The sequence below is a fragment of the Lissotriton vulgaris genome, chromosome 6 (genome assembly GCF_964263255.1).
Source record: "Lissotriton vulgaris chromosome 6, aLisVul1.2, whole genome shotgun sequence".
Classification (NCBI taxonomy): domain Eukaryota; kingdom Metazoa; phylum Chordata; class Amphibia; order Caudata; family Salamandridae; genus Lissotriton; species Lissotriton vulgaris.
In genome coordinates, this window is record NC_141694.1 from 1,112,560,929 (window position 1) to 1,112,581,759 (window position 20,831).

General features: G+C 46.7%; 1 protein-coding gene across 2 annotated transcripts in view; it reads left to right on the top strand.

Moving 5' to 3' along the window:
- ATL2 (atlastin GTPase 2) overlaps positions 1-20,831 on the top strand; it is an 837,115-nt gene that overhangs the window by 344,556 nt on the left and 471,728 nt on the right. For both annotated transcript variants that reach the window (XM_086927189.1, XM_086927190.1), the window contains exon 5: positions 1,402-1,452. In XM_086927189.1, coding sequence (XP_086783315.1) covers positions 1,402-1,452 — 51 coding nt within the window. The remainder of the gene's footprint in view (positions 1-1,401; positions 1,453-20,831) is intronic.

Genomic DNA, 20,831 nt, shown 5'->3' on the forward strand with positions numbered 1-20,831 from the left:
GATGTTTTAACCTGTTATTACCATGGTGTTGTTTTCAGTCTCCGAAAAGAACAACTGACCTAACTGTAACCCCTGAGGCATGATGGGAAGCTAGGGGCAGAGGTGCCTTAAAGGCACAGCGTCAGTTTTGGTACATGCAGCCACAGGGTTAGCTTTTCAGTCTTTTTAGACTGGGTATTTGCAATGCAGCCTGGGAGCTGTATATGCTTACAGTGTCTTATAAGAATTTCTGCTGTTTTCTAAGCATTAAAACAGTTTCTAAACAAGCATTGGTGTTGTTTATCATGTTTCTAATGCTAATACACATGTATGGTGGAAATTCTTCACAGCATATTCCAGCTCTACTGTTTTATTTGGCTGCAATTGCTTATTTTTATATATATATATTTATATATATATGTATATGTATATGTGGGGCACATATAATATATTGTTTCCGGGGTCCCGCGCATGGGCGGGAATATTCTAATGCTTATGACTTTGATGAGGATACCCCTGGAAGAGAACTAGGATTACAGGTAAGTAACTAATCCTTACTCACCTGTAATCCCAGTTGTCTTCCATTGGAATCCTACCACCTCCTCAGACAATAATACTTCAATCTGAAATAAAGTTTTATCCAGGACCCAGTTTTCTCATAAAAATTATCTGACCTGTCACCAGTGGGGCTTGATGGGTTACAGGATGTAGTGTGAGGCCTTCTAGGCACAACACAATGCCAGTTTCTTCTATGTTCTGCATTGCAGCCTATTGACTAACACAGTCATTCATTACCTTCAATTTTCCTTTAAAAAAATAAGTGTCTGTGAAAAATTTTCAATGGTCACTTTTTCTGGTCAGTGATTAATTTCCTCTTACTGGCTTCTTTTTTCAAATGAAAGGGAGGCTGGAGATTGGGAGGGTAGTGGGGAGAGGACCATGAGCAACCCTGCTCGTCTCTTGATTTTGCAATTAACATCATAGTGGAATTGAAAGACTGACCAAGGTGTTCTGTGCCCGTTTGTAATATAGAGCAAATGGTGCACCCCAAGCATGGTAGCTGACACCCAATGCAGTGTCACTAGTCCAGCCACCCTCAAGCCATTACTTTGTGAAGTTTAATGTAGTTATGGGGAAAGAGGTATCGCAGTATACCCTGTGCAACATGTAAGGTGGGAATGTCTTTGGTATATTATTTTGACGCGATTTGAAAGCTCTAAAACTAACAGCAATCATTAATTTCTGTGTCATTGTCAGATTCTTTGGAAAACCTCAATGCTTTTGTTCAGTTCTTGATGATTGACATAAGCAGTATCTTTTGTTAAATAAAACCTTGTATTCATTCATGCACATCAGCAACTTGTCTGTGTAATTAGTTAATGTTTCAATTTTTGTAAATCTTTTGTTTTCTTGTTATTTAAGGTATACAATTTATCACAGAACATTCAAGAAGATGACCTTCAGCATCTACAGGTGCGTGGTTGCTTATTTAGTATGACTTGTATGCTTTGTATTTTGATGGTCATGCTATTTTTTCGCTTTGACATATGCAAACTAGTGTGATAAACAACTTTACTTTACTTCACTTGACTACTTTTTAAAAAAAAATATTTTATTTTTGTGCTTTTAAAGTATGAATACATAACTGGTACAATTCACAGCGACGTTCAGCAGACATAATACAGTGATAAAAAAGGCAATTTCAGCTCCACACAGGTACATATATGGCACAAAGCCTAATTGGGTGAAGTATAGGCACATTGCAACAGATGGGTACAGTGATTGCTCTACTCGGGTCTAGAAACAGGTGTCTGTAATGTGTAAAGCTACAGTACTCCTGACCAGACAAGTAAACCTATCAGGGGATGTTATTTCTCATCCTAGATAACCATTGGCCATTACAATATATGAGTAAAACCGTACGCATCTCACTGGATTCAATACAATGATCAGACATTTATGGAATGGTGAAGGCAACAGATATATCTTAACATAATATGCTGTTCCTCACTACAGCAGTGTCTCTGGCTGATCCAATTGAGAGTCTGATGAGTATGCTAGAAGGTAGCTTTGCAGTGGATTCCATATATCCCTTGGTATTGAGACCCGAGGCAGTGTTTCAGCATACAGTCAGTTGGTCTTGGCAGTATACTAGATCAGTCAGCCATTCCTTAAATGGGGGCGCCCTCCCCCTACCCTACCTACACGCAACTGTTTAGCTAACAACAATGCTATTGCTAGATATTTGCGACATGACCTGGGCATGGATTTAGTGTATCCTAACAATGTTATTAACCCCTTCGAAGCTAATGACGAGCTGGGCTCGTCATGGCACTTACCTGCCGTGCGCGGATGACAAGGCCAGCTCGTCATGAATAATGGTCCTTTTGGTTTTTCAGCGCAGGACAGGAAAACGCCTAGCAGCCATGTGGTTAAAGGCGTACGGTTTACAGTAATGGGCACCATCTGATCTAGGGCATCAAGCTTTAGCCCAATATTCACTCACTCGTGGGCACTCCCATGACCAGTGTGAAATATCTGCACCCGGTCTTCCACTAGCAGAGATCTGCTCTGTTTGCAGGCAACAGTACGTCCACTGACTATCCGCTATTTCCTGCCCTAGTTCCAAGCTCCACTTCGTACGGGAGGAGCTGCTGACCGTTGAGTGTGAGTTGTATGATAGTGTGGAAACCAGATGTCCCGGCGATGCATTGCGAAGCATTGTATGTAGGGGAGCAAGTGTAGGAGGTTCTTGGGGGAAATCTGGGGTAATTGATCGTATCCCCTGGCGAAGGCAGACGTAAAGAAAAATGTCCAATGAAGAGGGTTGCATTTCCTGAAAAAGGGACTCTGACAATTGGAATTCCCCATTTTGATAAAGATCTCCCCATGTGGTAATGCGCGTACGCTCAGTGTCTGTGGAACCCGGTTTCTTGTAGCAATGGCATGCCGGGATGATATGAGAGCGGGAGTAACGGCGAGTATAGCATTGGGCATTGAAGAAGCAGTAGGATATGGTGCCAAGCATCTACTGTACATGTGATTGCGGTAGGTGTACTGTCTGGTGTTTGGGGGGGGGGGGGGGGGAGGGTTGTGTACAATACACCATTCAGTGGATTGGATTCGCTAGCCAATGTTCCGCTGCGGTCTATGGCATATACCTAGGAGGATGGATCCAGTAAAAAGCATAATGTGCCTGTGCGCACGTATAGTACAATTCAAATTCTGGGATATCAAAGCCCCTCTGTGCATATGGTTGTGTGAGTATTTGCCATTGCAAGCGTGGTTGTTTGCCTCCCCATATCAACCTTACCATTTCAGATCTGAGTGTTTGAAGGAAGTGACGACCGGGATAGTAGGCGATATTTAAAAAAAGGTATAGTATTTGCGGGAGGATCACCATCTTGATTAATGCAGCTCGCCTTGCCAGAGAAAGCGGCAGCGATATCCATTGTGTGGCATTAGCTCCCCCCTATCCTTAGTTACTGCTATCCCAAGATATCTGAGATCAGAATCGTACCATTCCAATGGAAAGTCTAGGGGAAATCTAGATGATGCTTGTGTCAGGGGAAAAATGTGCTACTTCCACCAATTGATTTGGATCCCAGAGAGTGTTCTGAATATTATAAATTCGCGCTATTGCGGATTTAAATTATTCTCGGGGTCTTCCACATAGAGGGTCATATCATCCGCATATAGTGATACGAGGTTCTGTCGCAAATAGCATCTCAGTGCCTTGTTTTGGTGATGTTGCCTCAATTTAAAAGCCAACGGTTCATTTGCAAGCGCAAAAAGTAGGGGTGAAAGTGGGCATCCCTGCCTCGTACCTCTAGATATGGAAAATGCGTCAGATACATATCCATTGATTAGTACTTTGGCCGTAGGCACCTGATATAATAATTGTATCCAAGAACAAAATACAGAAGGAAATCCCATATGTTGCAGTACTCCCAGCAAGTAATCCCATTGGACAGAATCGAACGCCTTTGTGGCGTCGTGAAACACTGCCATCAGTGGCAGTTCAGGAGTGGCGTTCTGTAGAATGGAAAACAGGGTACGTAGATTGTGTGTAGTTGCTCTGCCTGGAACAAATCCTGCCTGATCAGGGAGCACCAACTTCTCCATAAGGAGAGCCAGGCGGTTCGCAAGTATTTTTGCAACTATCTTTGTTATTGCAATTAAGGCGGGGTAGTGGCCAATATGAATCGCAATGAATAGGTGATTTGCCAGATTTAAGGAAGGTGGTAATTAAGAGCTAGGTTTTATAAAATTCAGCAGGCAGCCCGTCCAGGCCAGGGGCCTTCCCAGATTGCTTCTGCATGATCACTCCTTGTACTTCATCAATTTCAAATTGGGCGTTGAGAAATCCCCTCTGTCGCCAAGCCATCCTATTGCCACATCTTCAAGGAAGCTATCTAATTCGAAAGAGTCTCTTCTCTGCGAAGTGTACAGTGTTGCAAGGTGGGCGGTGAAGGTGGTAAGTATGTCAGTGGTGTCGCGCTGTATTATCTCCCCCGGACCCAAAATTTCCAACAACGAATTGGAGAAGCGAAGACGCCGTATAGTATCAGCTAGGGCCTAACCCGGTCTCTCCCCTTCGCCATAGCCTTGGGCTATCCAATACTTCCCTTTAAATTTCGTTTCGCGATCGGCCGTTGAAGTATATTCCGTTAACTTTTCCCGAATTGAATGCTGAACATCGCTACCACCCCCCCATAGCCAGTTGTGCTTCTAGAGCCTTAAGTTCTGCGTCCAGTTTGCGTAGTGTTCCTTGTATGTCTCGTAGCACCCCACCCCATAGCTTTTAGAAATACAAAATCCCCAATTTGTAACCTTGAAGGCTTCCCATATAATTTCTAGAGTGTCAACCGACCCTCTGTTTCTCTGGAAAAAATCTTGGATTTCATCCCTTAATTCATTATGGAATACCGTGTGAAAGAGTGATAAGGTTTGCAGCCTCCAATTACTATGTGGTTTGTCATATCCTGGTGAGGTGAGTCTAACAGGGGAGTGGTCCAAATAGGTTCTGGCCAGATGTGACATTTTTCATTGAGGGGCCTTGGCCTCGAGATAACGGATAATAGTCAAGGCGGGCCCAGGAGTTGGCATGGGTAGTCTATTGTGTACCCTACCGTGTAGCGGGTTGGAGATGACTCCAAGCATCTAGTAAACAGTTATCTGATTTAAGCCTCTGTGTAGCGTGATATGATCTATTATAGTGATGTATAGCAGGGTTAGATCTGTCTGTTGCAGGGCCAAGTGCTACATTAAAATCCCCTCCCCAAATTATGAGTAGAGCCTATTTCCATAATCTTCCCCCACAGCTGTGTGAAAAAATCGGGAGTGTCTACATTTGGGCCATAACCGCTCACTAGCGTAACTGAATCTGTGCCCAATCGTCCCCAGACAATGGTGTACCTGCCATTTTGATCAAGTAAGGTGCCACCCAGTGAGAAAGGGGTACGTACGCCTTTCAATAAGTATGGCCGTGCCCCTAGCGTAGGAAGAGTATGATGAAAACGACCAATGGTCTGCCCACTTGGTAGCAAAGGTAATGGTATGCAATGGATTAGTATGTGTTTCTTGGAGGTGGGCAATCTGTATATGTTGCCTATCCAAGTATGCTAGTAGCTGACAACATTTTCGTGGATCACCTAGCCCTCTCACATTGCAGTTGATGATGTGCAAGTTCTGATGTGTAGTCCGATCAGCCATCTTTGTCTACTGCGTACAATAAATAGTAATGTACTCTTTGCAGACGTTGCTTCCTGTGTGTAGCATGTACCGAAATCGCGTATATTTCTCTGTCGTGCTGTATCTTGGGAATACCAGTAAACAGTAAAACATCCCCTTGTCCACCCCCTTGCATGGAAGCATCCCAATCATGCCAGACATAACATTCCCACCCACCTCCCTTGTCCATGAGAATTCAATAACCAAGGCACACATATTAGCGCAGTCAGTCCAGAGTGATAGGGAAATGCCCTTATGTGGGAGAACTCCTAGGAGCTAGTTAGCACAATTTCCCACACTTCCATAGAGCCAGCGAGATGATATCCGCTGTCCCCACAGGAGCGAGGGTGTTCGGCAGCCCAGACATATTTATCCAGGATACCAGCTTTTCAGGTCATAGTCGATGTCAACCTCTGGGAATGCACATATCAGTTACTGGAAGGCACCCTTTAATCTCGGCATCATTAGCCGCGCAGGTAGAGCTGTTTTCACCTCCGCGCTTCATGGTTCATTCAGTAGTCGGTGAGGAAGCTCTGGAGGAGGTATCAGGCACTTTGGAATCCTAGTTATGCTGTATCAACCGCTTCAGGAGTTCCTCCACTTGCCGCGGTTTGGTGTAAAACTACTGCTTCCCTTGATGGGTAATTCTCAATCGAGCCAGGTATAGAAGTGCATAGTCAATTTGAGCTTTTATCAACTTCTGCTTAACCAGTATGAATTTTCGCCTCTCGTCTTGTACCGCTGCCGTGAAGTCAGGATATATTGTAAATGAATTTCCTTCATAGCTGAGCTGCCGCTTCTCACAGGCTATTTTCAGGGCAACATCACTATCCCAGTAATTGAAAAGCTGTGTGATGATGGGCCTGGGGCGCAGCACCTGGTGGAGGTCTGGGACCGAAGGACCGATTAACTCATTCAACTATGAAGTGTGTAGAGAGCGCTTCAGCTCAGATTGTCGCTAACAACATCTTCTCCACATATTCCTCCATTTTACCCATGTTCGTGCTTTCCGGAATGCTAATTATGCGCACATGTTGCTCTTGCTTCTCGCTTCAATATCCATTTTTGACAGCAATGATTTTCAATAGTTTATCCATTTGTGCCACATTATCCTGTAGATGAGGTCTCATCTTCAGCATCTTAGATTCTGCGCTTTGTTTCTTTAATGCGTTCGTCATGGGTCTTTAAATTGTGCACTATGGCATCCATGCGCGTGGTCATGGCACCCATTTTATCAGCGATGATGGTGAGTCCCAGCCTGACTTCTTGCAGTAATGTCATGTCATCATTTCGAGACGGACCCTCCTGGATTGCAGGTTGCTCCATACTCCTCTCGTTGTCCTCTTGTTGCAGTCGCATATTTTTCTTTGCATCAAGTTAGCCGTGTCAGTCTTCCCCATATTTGCTATATATTGCTTCCTGGAGCTGCACTGGCAGGATTCACTTGCGTGTAATCTCCCTTGTTGAGGATCACCTGCCCAGTTATTCCCTCCTGACCTATAACTTTACCCTTGCAGAGAGTAGTGCCTTATGTATCTCGAGGAAGCAATGAATTGTAGTTCCACGACCTTGAAACTGTGGCAGCGGAGCTTAAGCTGGTCTAGGATTCTCTGCACATCCCGCTTGCATACCAAACTGTGTCTTATTTATACCTTTATCGGCACAATGCGATTTTACAGCTAGAGGGTCTAGATCCAGCACCTAATGTGCATTTCTGTGGAGGGATTGGGCGCATTGGATAGTGTAGGTGCAGTGGGAGGATGAATAGAGGACCCACAACCACCGTAATAAAGTATTTTGAGGTTAGTTATAAGCTAGTATTGCTCAGCAGTGTCTTTACTTATTTGCATCAACAGCGGTGTGCTTCAAATACACCGTAATCCTGATGGCAGTAATCTCCTGGCTGGGCTATTACAGGCGCTCTTTCTTTTAGATCGTGTAGACGCAAGTTGCGTGCTCCTGTGTCTTTTCGCAGCGCTATTAGCAGCAATCTGTTTTCTCTTCAGTGCGCCTTCCACTACTCTGTCTTCCAAGCGATTCGGGCTCAATATGTTGGCTAGATGTTAACGTGGCACTCACGCACTTCTGCGCCACAATGCCAGCAGTTATTCACTGTCTCCCGGGGTTCTCCTTCACCTCCCTTTGAGCGGGTGACTCCGATCGCAGATCTTCTCTATTTAGCGCATAGCTAAGGACGTGCACTTTTATCAGGGAATCAACCTGCCGTCATCGCATCGGTACATCTGTGGCCGATCTGCCACCCGGACGACAAACAGAACAATACAGCGTCCTTGGGCAATCCTCTAGCAGCGCGTGTGAATAGGCCTGTTTCTTTGCAATAGGGGCGAACGCTGTGCGGTATATGTGGGGGCTTACGCTCAACTCCCTATAAGCAGGCTGTAGTTGCTGCGATTGCTCGGTGCGGCCCACGCGCCTCGTAGTCTGCACCGGAGTCCCGTGACTCGCTCAGCCTGGCGGCAGCTCCACCCTTCAGCAGGCCTTCTCGCAGTGCAAACTGTACTCACCAGCTGCTCCGCATAGTCTCGCAGAAGCACCAAATTCACACCCTTGCTTCACCAGACTTATATCTGCAATCCGTCGAGTATGTGACTTTATCGGATAAATGATCGGATTAAGACGCCGATCGGCAGGAGCCTCACATCAGTGTGGCCATCTTGCCAGTGCTCAAGTGTGGGTCACGCACTCCTCAGTGTAAATGAGTTGAACAGGTTGTGGTGTGCTTCAAAGATATCACCCCCGACGAGAAGGTGTGGTAATCAGACACGTGGTTGGTGGCACCTAGGGTAAGCGCCAACTCTCTGAGCACAACCTCTTTGAAACAAGACGTGTTTCTATATCATGCTTCAAATGCCACAGTAAAGTAAGACCAATAATGTATCCAATTCCTTCATGTTTTATTCACATGAGATTTTCCATCAAAATTAATGAAGATTCTTTTCAATGGTTCAAATGTCAATTCATTTCAGTATGTACATTATGACATCATATCCCAATGCATTTCGGACCAAAGGTCCTTCGTCAGGGGAATCCTGAAAGAATAATGATATAATCTAAGTGTGATCCACCGAGATGTAATCTTATATACAAATGCGTGTCATCATTATCTAATTGCGTCAAATGCTTTGTCTTAAAACATTGAACATTACGTGAATATAAACCGCACCTCGAAAACGTGCTTGCCCAAGAATAGAGAGAAAAGTTATCCAAAATAACATGGTCAGTAAAATCAATCTCATATCTATAAGGTTTAGTGAGCCCGGTGACGTGAGGAACAAAATGCCAAACAGTGGAGCACAAATCATACAAGAACTCTATCATCTGCGAAACGTGTCCTCAAATAGTCAAGAGAGTTACGCGCTACGCGGTGCATGGACTTACAGAATGGTAGCTGCAAGATCGCGCGTCCTGCTAGTTCGCCCTTCACCATTGAATGCAAGACTGGTGTTCCGTATATGCGGAAGTGAGTAGGGTAAAACAGTGTGTATGGAAAGAGGACTGTTCAGGTGGCGGCCATATTGGAAAGATTACGGAACATAACAAAAGGAAACCCTGATGTCACAGACAAAGTGTAATATGACAAGTATACATATAGAGTCTATACTCGCAATTATGTACCCAATCAGAATTGGGTGAATTAGGTGACACATTTCGGTTGAATACATGCATAATAATACAAAGAAAGTACATAAGAACAAAGCTAATCTACAGATAACATTGAAACTCCATCCTGTCATTAAGACCAGACGGTTTCATGGATTGAAGGTATTTAATCCAGTGGTTTTCACGCTGCAATAAAAAGTTATTGTTGTTTCTGTCGTCACGCTTATTCACCACTTCCACAGCAGCGAACCTGAGCTGACTGATGTTGTCTGCTGTCTTTAAAGTGTAGAGCCAAATTGGATTTTATGTTGACAGTTCTTATATTGCTCATTTATTCTCAATTTCAGTTTACGTGTGGTTTTTCCAGTGTATACCAATCCACACGGACATTTAATGATATATACAACATTTTCAGTGTCACATGTGGCATTCAGTCTCAATTTGATATTGGTGCCCTTCATGGGATGCTTGATCACAGGACCTTTCATCATATTGTTGCAGTTTTGGCAATTTAAACAAGGTTGTTTACCTTTGTACATGATTGAAGAAAAAAGGGGGGGATGAATGAAGTGCCTTTTTGTAATACAGTGATTTCTTGTTCAGATAAAGTGTGTGAGGAAATGTTGACATTTCCTCACACACTTTATCTGAACAAGAAATCACTGTATTACAAAAAGGCACTTCATTCATCCCCACCAGTCACACCAATGAGTTGGAGCTTGAAGTCAGTCTATTCAAATTTATGCGTAATTTGCGCTTGAGACACTTTTTTGAAAATGTTTTGCCTCCACAAGATAGAGATCATGATGACCAACTGAGAGGATTACGAGCCAAAAGTACATTCATGGCACCAACGAGTCACAAATCCTTTGACATTTTTGAGAGTTTGGTCAAAAACGACATCAGTGGCATCAATTATACCAGGAAGAAAAAGCATATGAATTTGACCAAGAAAGAATATTCTATACTTAACAACCTAGCTAAGAGAATGCATATCACATATCAAACTGCTGATAAAGGGGGTGCTCTTGTCCTCATGGACACCACATTCTACAAGGAACAGGTTCAAGATCACCTTTCAGATAGGAACACTTATGACCTTATGCACTCTAATCCTACAAACCTATATCGAGAAGTTTTGATGCACATACTGTCAATGGCTGAAGAGAATGGTACTATAGATTTGAAAACCAAGCAGTTTTTGACTCCCATCAATCCTAGCACACCAAGCATGTACATGCTGCCGAAAGTTCACAAAAGCATAACCCAGCCTCCATTCAGACCCATTGTATCCACACGTGGCAGTATACATGAAAATACTGGTAAACTCATCGATGGGTACCTTCAACCACTGATTCAACAGTCTTGTACCTACATAAGGGACACCACACACTTTCTACAGAAAATAAATGGAATTAGATTTGAGGAAGACGAAACCATCTGGCTATGTTCCATAGACGTTAAATCGCTCTATACAAGTATCCCGCATGATCTTGGCATGGAAGCAATCGAGAATATTCTAATACACTCGGATCTCACTCAGGATTTACAGATTTTCATCATACAGCTGATGCATTTCACTCTATATCAGAGCTATTTTTCTTGGGATGATCAATTCTATGCACAACTGTCCGGGACATCTATGGGCAATTGCGCAGCACCTGTCTATGCCAATGCATTCATGATATATTTTGAAGAAAATAACATCTTGAACCAGACTCCTTGGACCACGCATGCCATGATGTTCTTGCGTTACATAGACGACATTTTTGTGCTATGGAGAGGAGAACAGGAATCTCTAGAAAAGGCATTAACAGATCTCAATCACATCAATGACCGGATCCAATTTACCTCGGAGGTCAATCAAAAAAACTATCACATTCTTAGATGTGAGAGTAACTAGGATGAATGATCATCTAGAGACCAATCTTTACAGGAAGACAACCGACAAAAACAATATCCTTCACTATAGTTCGTATCATCAGAGATCATTGAAGAATCATCTTCCGTTCTCACAACTCCTCCGTGTCAAACGGATTGTATCTGATACCTCTAAGTATGAGGAACAAGCATCCAACATGCTAGAACGCTTTGAAAAAAGAGGATACCCTAAAACCATTTTTGGCCAATGCCAAAGCGCTGTGACAGCATTAAACGTCAAGACATATTGGTCACACAACAAAAGGACAATGTTAAAAGACCCGTGGTCGTATCCAAATACTCTGAGGCTTCTAAAGCATATAAAACCTCTATATTGAGACACTGGCCGATCATCAGTCGAGAACAGGATTTCAATGGTATCTTTTGTGAACAACCGTTGTTTGCCTACAAAAGAGGCAACAACCTCAAAGAACTCATCAAAAACCCTAAACCCACGTCTTCAATCATGTACAAAGGTAATCAACCTTGTTTAAATTGCCAAAACTGCAACAATATGTTGAAAGGTCCTGTGATCAAGCATCCCATGAAGGGCACCGATATCAAATTGAGACTGAATGCCACATGTGACACTGAAAATGTTGTATATATCATTAAATGTCCGTGTGGATTGGTATACACTGGAAAAACCACACGTAAACTGAAATTGAGAATAAATGAACACAAGAGCAATATAAGAACTGTCAACATAAAATCCAATTTGGCTCTACACTTTAGGTTTAAAGCATTTTTATTAAGACAAAAAAAACATGGGGGAGGGGAATGGGAGGTTAAGGTTACATACAGCATAATAAGGAAGAAGTGCATCTCAGGAGCGTTGGCGAAAAGTAGTCCAGTGGTCCAAAAGAAAAAATACAGCAAATGTAAGGCAAATAAGCAATCTGTGTGACCCTTGCGTGCACCTCAACACCCCATCTAAAGCCGAGCGCGAGTAGCCATCAGCGGCTCATCAAAGCACAACCTAGTCCCTCCAATCCCCCCACCCCCAATAGAAAAAAGAGAAAGAAAACCACACCCCAACTCCCCCGTCCGATGGCCCTGTACTAGGATAACCCGCCCCAATCAGCCCACACCCCATCTCCCAAGATCCTGTCCTCCGTGCAGTCTAATCCACCGGGGCCGTCGGTGGCGTCAGCCTAAGAAGTCGAAGGTACCTCGGGCAGGTGAGCTCCCGGAATTCCGTGGACAGTATTGCTTGTAGAAAAAGGTAGGGCTAGGACCTTTCTCAAGATTTGCCCGGCGCTAACCGCCCTTGTACCATTCAAATTACCAAGCAATGAGGCAGGCGCCGGAGACCAGAAGGCAGGAAACAGAAGTTTTATTCCGACGGAGCAGAACACATCAGATCAGACAACAAGGTATCGTCTCGAGGTGCTCTAACAGCCTCTCGGAGGCCTGGCCTCTTATACACTGGTTTATGGCATGTGACCTCTCTTTATTACAATCAGAACATTGTGACATAAAGAAAAAGACATCCCCGTAAGCCTTGTGTCAATCCCACCCCCATATACCTCCACAATAGAGGTCCTCAACCTGCTGATAAGAGGAGGGGGTCATCACGCAGCTGTGTGTTCCGTCGAGTCTTAGGATGTGTGCGCCTGATCATATCACAGGGAGTGGGGAGGCCTGGATCAATAGAGGGTCCTTTGAAGGAGAGCGACCTCATACAATAAGGGGCAGTAAATGATATCTGCCGGCTTAGGCGATGGCCTCGGACCTGTGTGGACAGCTGGACACGGGGGAAGGGGTCATCAAAGGAGTGGTATTCATGCCGCGTGGACAATCGAGCGTGGAGGGAAGGTTTATTAACAGAGGGGCATTCATGGGAGGAGAGGAGATGCTGGTCAGGCGCAGGCGTGACTCCCAAGGACAGGGTCATGCAGAAGGGTTATGCTCATGAGGGGGAGGGAGGGGGAGCCAGGGTGCGTGGAGGATGCTTGCTGGGTCAGAGGGGCGCGCTGGTGATCGAGTGTGGACAAGGAGGCCATGATACCTAAAATGGCTGTTGTGCATGTTGTACGTGGGTGACAAGCTGGCGCAGATGATGTTTAGCTCGCAAACTAAAATTCCACAGTCCTCCCTTTTAACATGTCTCGCCAACTTGTCAGTTTGGATTTATCCCCATAAGGCCACGTATTTCTACTTCATAGAGGGGGCTCATGTGCTCATTTCGGAAGTCCAAAGTCTTTGGGCACATACAGTTAGAAACAAGGCCGCACAAAGGTGGCAGACATTGGATACCTAAGCAACACCCACATAATATCACAACAGGTATCAGCACGAAGGAAAACAACTTCCAACCCCAGTTCTTCAAAGCGTCCCAAAACCAGCTCCCAAGCGACCATCCTTCCTGTTCTTGGTGAACCTCTGAGGAAAGTCTGTGGAGGTGTTCAATGGTTTTGTAGACTGAAGGCGAGTTGTCTGGCACGTAGGTGCAGCAGCTGGATCCGATGATGCGGCATGCTCCTCCTCGGTCGGCTAGGACCACGTCTAGGACAAGACGATTTTGAAGGGTCACAAGGCGGACCGCCTGAAGCTCCGCAGTGTTGTTGGCGAGGATGCCAGCCGTGATGTTGATCGTTGTTTCTACTGCCTGGGTCAGGTGTCGGATAGCACGGCTGTTTGCCATTGGGCCCCACAGGGGAACAAGTCCATTTGCTGCATCCAGGAACTGTGCTCCGGTGGAGTCGGCTTGTCCAATGTCGTCTGCACGCCTCTGCCGGTGGTGGTTGGCAGGGGCTACATATGTGGGTGGAAGAACGAAGGCAATATAACAGATACCCTTCCAACCTTTCGGGAGCCAGGTGTAAGCTTTGGTGCCACACACAAAGTACATGTTTGGAGAGGCGACAAAAGAAGGGGGGGTCAACTGAGTCCAGTGTTCTGGTGATTCGGCAGGAACTGTGACCCACCAGCTGCGTTCCCTGGCCTTCGAGGCACACAAGGCCAGTGACATTGATAACAGACAGAGCCACAGTCAGGGTGGCGGTAGTTTGTTTTTGCAGATGAGAGAAGGTGGTTCTGGCTGGATTGTGGAGCACCTGTACTTCGACTCGTTCTTTGGCTGGAATGTCTTTAAGGAAGGTGGCGCCTGCGAGCGCAGGACACAGGGCAGCAGGGGTCTTTCCGGTTTTGTTCAGCCAGAACCCAGAGTAGAAGTGTGACACTGTCCGGCTGGAGGTGGCGTTGTCCTTGTGGCTCTCTTGCATGAGTATCAACCAGGCGAGGCAAGAGCCGTGAACTGAGAAAGGTGAAGGGATGAAGGGGATGGAGTGTCCAGTGGCATGCGGGAGCAACCCGCAGATCCAACAGTTCGTAGCATTTGCAGCAAGGTTGTGTTGGTGCAACAGTTGCACGAAGGAATTGTTCCAGAATTCCCTGCGCCTTTCTCGGAGCTGAGGCGACAGAGAGATTAGGTGATGCTCTTTCAGGGATGTTGGCTGTGCAGTAGGTAGCAATGCCTCATGAGCCGGTGTGCTTTCCTCCAGAATCCAGAAGGAGGTCATGAGGAGGAGGCAGAAGAGGAAGACAATGAAGAGTGCGATTGTCTTTGATTTGTGCAAGTTGTCAGTTTTTGGATTTCCATACTGGGTATTTCCTGTTGCTTCCATCATCTTCTTATCTGGCGCTTCCATCATCTTCTTATCTGGCGCTTCCATCACCTTCAAGGGGCTCGGTAGTGGGCAGAACCACAGACTTCGTTTAGCTTCTCTCCCGGTAACCCTTGATTGTGTTTAGGTCACCGTTCTGAGATTTAACTTAGTCCGTGGCCTACTTAGCCGAAACTCCCTCCTTTCGACGCAGGAAATACCCTTCTCTGGATGGCACAGTGGGATCAGAGAATTTTGCAAGTTCGAGTGCCTCAGTATCGGGATAACAGTCCAATATCGGTCGGTCTTTGCTCAGGAGCTCTTCTTGGGTGCTGACGTTTTCTGTCGTGGCCAGGTTCGCAGAGACCTTCCGGCAATGATGTGCGTGCAGCCAGTGCTTCTTCCCCTCCACTCGAAGCGCCGTTCGTGTGGTAATCAGCACTTGCCAGGGGCCCGTCCACCGAGGTTCCAGACTCTTGGTCCGCTGGAAATTTCGTATTAGGACGAAATCTCCCGGTTGGATGTCGTGGCCGGGGCCCCTGGAAGCATCGGGGATGGCCTGCTGCACCTGTTGATGAATGACAGACAACGTTTTAGTTAACTTGCACAAATAATCAGATAGTAGGACGTCTGGGACGTCATGAATGGAGGTCGGTTTGGGAGCAGTCCAGAGATTCATCGGTCGCCCAAACACGACCTCGTAGGGGGTCAAATGGTGCTTGGTGGGAGTGGAGCCCATCGATAACAGGGCCAGTGGGAGGGCATCCGGCCAGTTAAGTCCAGTGGTGGCCACTATTTTTGACAATTTCAGCTTCAGTGTGGCATTATGGCGTTCCACTAGACCGGCGGATTGGGGGTGGAAGACCGCATGAAACCTTTGCTTCACCCCCAACCCCTTTAGGATTAGTTGGATAACCTCAGCTATGAAGTGGGGGCCATTGTCGCTCCATAAAATTCGACAAAGGCCATAGCGAGGGAAGAATTCCTTCAGTAGTACTTTGGCAGTAGTCATGGCAGTGTTGTCACGGGTCGGATAGGCCTCTACCCATTTGCTGAAGGCACATACGATGACTAGTACATACTTCAGGTTTTGGCATCTCTCTAGTTGGATGTAGTCCATCTGAAGGACCTCAAAGGGGTGATTGGGGGTCCCAAACCCTCCCCGGGGTACCACAGTTCCTTTCCCGGGGTTGTGTTGCAGACAGATGAGGCACTGCTGAACTAGGCGTCTGGCTGAGTCAGGGATTTTGTCGTTGTGCCAGACTTTGGAAATGAGTTCGATCATGGGTGCAGATCCTATGTGTGCGGGGGAGTGTGCCATTGTCAGTATGGGGATCAGGTATGAGTCGGGTAGCAACCATCTGTTTGCATCTTTTGTTCGCCAGCAGCCCTCTTCGTCCTTCAAACCCACCCCTGCCCACTTAGTCAGTTCGTGAGGGGTGCTGGCCGACTGGATGTCTCTGATCATTTCCCTTGCGTCAGTCCATCTCTCTGCTTGTGACCTGGTCACATACATGCGTGTTGCCGTCCTATTCTCAGCTGTGGTTCGTGCAGTGATGTCGGCCAATGCATTCCCTTGTCCGACTAAGTCTGTTACCCTTTTGTGTGCCTGACATTTGATCACCGCTAATCGTTTGGGGAGGAGAACTGCTTCAATCAGAGCGGAAACTAGATCTCCGTGGAGGATTGGGGTGCCGTGGGACGTCAGGAATCCCCCCTCCCTCCACAGGAGCCCAAAATGGTGGACCACTCCGAAGGCATACTGGCTGTCTGTATATACGTTCGTGGTGGTCCCTGCGGCTATGATGCATGCTCGTGTGAGGGCTATCAGCTCTGCTGCCTGGGCAGATCGTTGTGTGATGCAGGCTGTCTCAACTACTGTTCGGGCTGTCGTTACTGCATAGGCAGCTGAAGTGGTGCCATCTGGGAGTTTGATGCATGAGCCGTCTACCCATAGCTCTCCATCGGGGTCAGAAAAAGCAGTGTCTCGGAGGTCAACCCTACTCCTAGTCTGTTCGTCTGTGAGGGTCATACAGTCGTGTATGGGAGGCACGTCGGGGTCATTTTCAGGCAGGGGTAACAATGTGGCAGGATTCAAAGTCGTGCATCTCTTTAGTGTGATGTGGGGTGCAAGCAGAGTCAACTCGTACCCTGTCAGTCGTGCGCTAGTCAGGTGTTGGGTCTTTGTCTGGTTCAAAAGGGTGTCGACTGCATGGGGTACTAATACTGTGAGGGAGTTGGAAAGTACGATTCCCTCGCTCTGACGGATAGAGACAGCAGCGGCAGCTACTGCTCGAAGGCAGGCAGGCAAAGCTCTGGCTACAGGATCAAGAGTGGCGGAGAAGTAGGCACAAGGGCGCTGCTTAGGACCAATCGATTGAGTTAGGACAGACAATGCGCATCCCTCCCTTTCGTGGGTGAAGAGGGAGAAGGGTTTGGAGTAATCCGGCGTTCCGAGGACGGGTGCTGAGCAGAGTGCATCCCGTAATTCCTTAAAGGAGGCTTGACACTCAGTGGTCCAAGGAAGCGGGGAGGGGACATCTTTGGTCAGCAGGGCAAGTAATGGTTTCACAATGAGGCTGTAATTAGGCAACCACTGTCTGCAAAAAGAGGTTAGGCCAACCAAAGAGCGGACCTGCTTTTGTGTTTTTGGGATGGGGGTGTCTAGGATGGTTTGGATTCGGTCGGGTGTAAGTTTCCTCCCTTCTTTGGACAGAAGATGGCCTAGGTAAGTCACTTGTGGCTGGCAGAACTGTAACTTCTTTTTGGAGACTTTATGGCCATTTTCTGCAAGAAAGTGTAGGAGTTGGACGGTGGCTGTCGTTGCAAGCGGGGTGGTGTCGGCCGCCAAAAGGATATCATCGACATATTGGATCAACACCACTCCCTCTGGTAGCTGGAAGGCATCCAGCTGTCTTTTGAGGGCCTGGCTGTAAATGCTGGGACTTTCAGTGTACCCCTGGGGAGCTCTACAAAATCGGTACGAGCGGGATTTTAAAGTGAAGCCGAAGAGATAACGGCTGTCTGGATGAATGGGGATAGAGAAAAACGCGTTCTTAAGGTCGATAACAGTGAAGGTGGTGGCAGTGGACGGGATGAGGGTCAGAATGGTGGTGATATCGGAGACTACAGGATATTGGGGTACAACCACTTTGTTAATCTCTCGTAAGTCGATGATGAAGCGGTACGCTTTCTCATCTCCTTCACCTTGCTTCTTAACAATAGGTAGGATTGGGCTGTTGCAGACGTTGCTAACCACCTCTTCAACCACTCCTGCATCTACCAGAGACTGAATGATCGCTACCAGTGCCTTCTCACCCTCTGGCGATATCCGATATTGTGGGAGTTTCGGGAGCATAGCGTCCTGTCGTACAGTTATGTGAATAGGATCAATCTTCATTCGCCCCACATCAGAGTCATTTTTGGCCCACAGGTACGGAGGCAGGGTGTCAAGCAGGGACAGGTCAGCGTCAGTTATGGAGCACATGTGTCGTGGGGGACGGGATCTGGGCATGTCTGGGTTGTCGTACAGGATGACTCGTATTCCATCTGGGGAACACCTAATGGTAGCTCGAAAATGTTTCAGTAAGTCAATGCCCATAATGGCGTCAGGGGAGTTGGAGGAAAGCAGGAATGTCGCGTCAGTGGTGTTGTTTTCCAGGTCAAAGATAATAGGTACGGACAGGGGGTTAGTGGAGGGCGTTCCTTCAAAACCTATTGACGTTATGTGTGAGCCAGACAAGGGTGCCCTTGGAATCAGTCGTTTTGATAACACACTACGTGTCGCCCCAGTGTCTACCAAGAATGGAGACTCTGTACCCAGGACCTTAGCGGTGACATAAGGACCTTGCTGGTCAACACAGAGCTCGACTGGATCCCTCCCTTGCCCCTGGCAGTCCTATGCAAAATCGGGGGCATTTTCACCTTCGGATAGCTGATATTGGTTCTGTCGGGGACGGTCAAATGTGTTCAGTCTCCCTGATCTGTCATTGTTGGTGTCGTTGGGGTGCCCTCGTCCCTGTACTCTATTCCTCGGACCACCTGCCACAACCCTGGAATCCCTATTTCTATTCATCTCTAGCAGAACCGGACACTGGGATTTCCAATGGCCGAACCCTTTGCAGAAGGCGCATTGGTCATTGCTAATGTCTCTACGTCCAGTGTGGGGTGCTGGGGTGTGATCTTTAGGAGGTAGATCTCTGGGGGTGGTAGATTGGTAGTTCCCCCTTTGGTGTTCCCGTCCTACCGCTATACCCTGTATCTGGGCTATCATTACCCTTTCCTTTAAATCTTTCTTCTTTTTCTCGGACGCCCTATCATTCTCATTCTTTTGGTGCTCGTAATACTGAGCCATCTGAAGGATAGCTGCGGGTTTGGAGGCCCCCCAACTACTCTCACTCGTCTGCAGTTTTTGGGAGACTTCTTGTGTTAGGCCCTTTACATAATTTTGTACAAACAGGTGCTGTCCGGTTGCGGTGGTCATGTCTTGACCACTGTAGTCGGAGAACACTGTCTCAAATCGGGAGAAGTATTCTGACACATCTTCCAGCGGTTTCTGTCGACAGGCTGTGACTATCGACCAATCTACCTTTCTTTCTGGGATCAGTGTCTTTAATTTCTGGACTAGTTTGTCTGGGAGTTCCAGTATGTCTTTTACTGGTTTCCTTCCAGGCTCTCTTTGTCCATCTAGTTTACCGAGTTGGTCCCAGGTATGTCCAAACAGATCCGCGTGGTCAGCCTTCCGGATTTGCTTCCACACGTCAGCTGGCAGGCATAACCCAAAGAACAAGTCAATGTCCGCTAAAGTCATTATTGTCGAACCCAAGGCTGTGCCTAATTCGGTATAAAATGCCGTCGGGTTCTTTCTTAAATCGGGCAGGGTTTGTTTGAAGGTTAGGATATCCTGTCGGTCCCATGGTTGGTAAACCCAATTGTACACAACCCTCCCTTTTGCATCTTCATTATTAATATCATCGCTTGTTCCCTTGCCGCGTGGCGGGATCCAGTAAGGGGCCGCTTCTCTGATAGGCATCATAGTATTGGCTACTTCTACCGAGGTTGTTTCAGGGACTGTAACCTTGGCTTCTGGTTTTTGTTCCGTGAGGTGGCGGAAGACCTCAAGCATCTGCATGAAGAGCTCCGTCGCCTCACGTTCAGTCCCATCTCCAACATCAATCTTCCTATACAGCGTTGTTAGTTTAGCGGGACCCTTACTTTGATACCTATCTTCATATGCGTTCAGGGTGTAGTAGCTGAATCGCAAGATGAAATGCCGTCTGTGGCTGTCGGCATGTGAATTATATACGCTCATTGTATAATCTTCGCTCTCCCTTCGTTCTACTAATGTCTTTGCTATTTTGTCGATCCCATCCCGCTCATCTTTGCTCAACCTATTTAGTCTGGCTGGTGATTGTTTGCTAGCCTCGGGATCACCTGACGAAGTTGTTAATGTGGCTGGTGCAGAGGCCGTGAGGGCTGGTGCACTAGCGCTAGGGTCACTTTCACTCACACTCGGGGTTTGCAGGCTTTGTTGGCTGGGAGCATATGGAGGGGGCATGTAGATGATTGGGGGACCTAGCAGTAACTCATCGTTTGCCCGTTGTTTGGAGGGCAATTCAGGGTAGAGCGCAGAGGGGGTCCTAACAGGACATTGGCCTGTCGACCCTGATTCTTGGTTTTGTGTAGCTTCCTTTCTTTCTTTTATTTCCTCTTCTAGTTGCTTTGCGGCCAGGTGGGCTGCCTTTCGTAATTCTTTCCCTATTTTTGCTTCTTCTCTTTTCTTTCGTTGTTCCGTTTCTTTGTGCCACATACCGATACTGTCGAGCATAGTGGGCGTGGTCTTATTCTTCTGGAGCGCTATTTCTAATGTTTTTATTTTATTTTCATTAAAGGAACCTATCAGTGGCCACTGACTTTCAGGGTTCTTTTTTGTATATTTATGCCATAGTTTAGTGTAATCTATAGCGACTA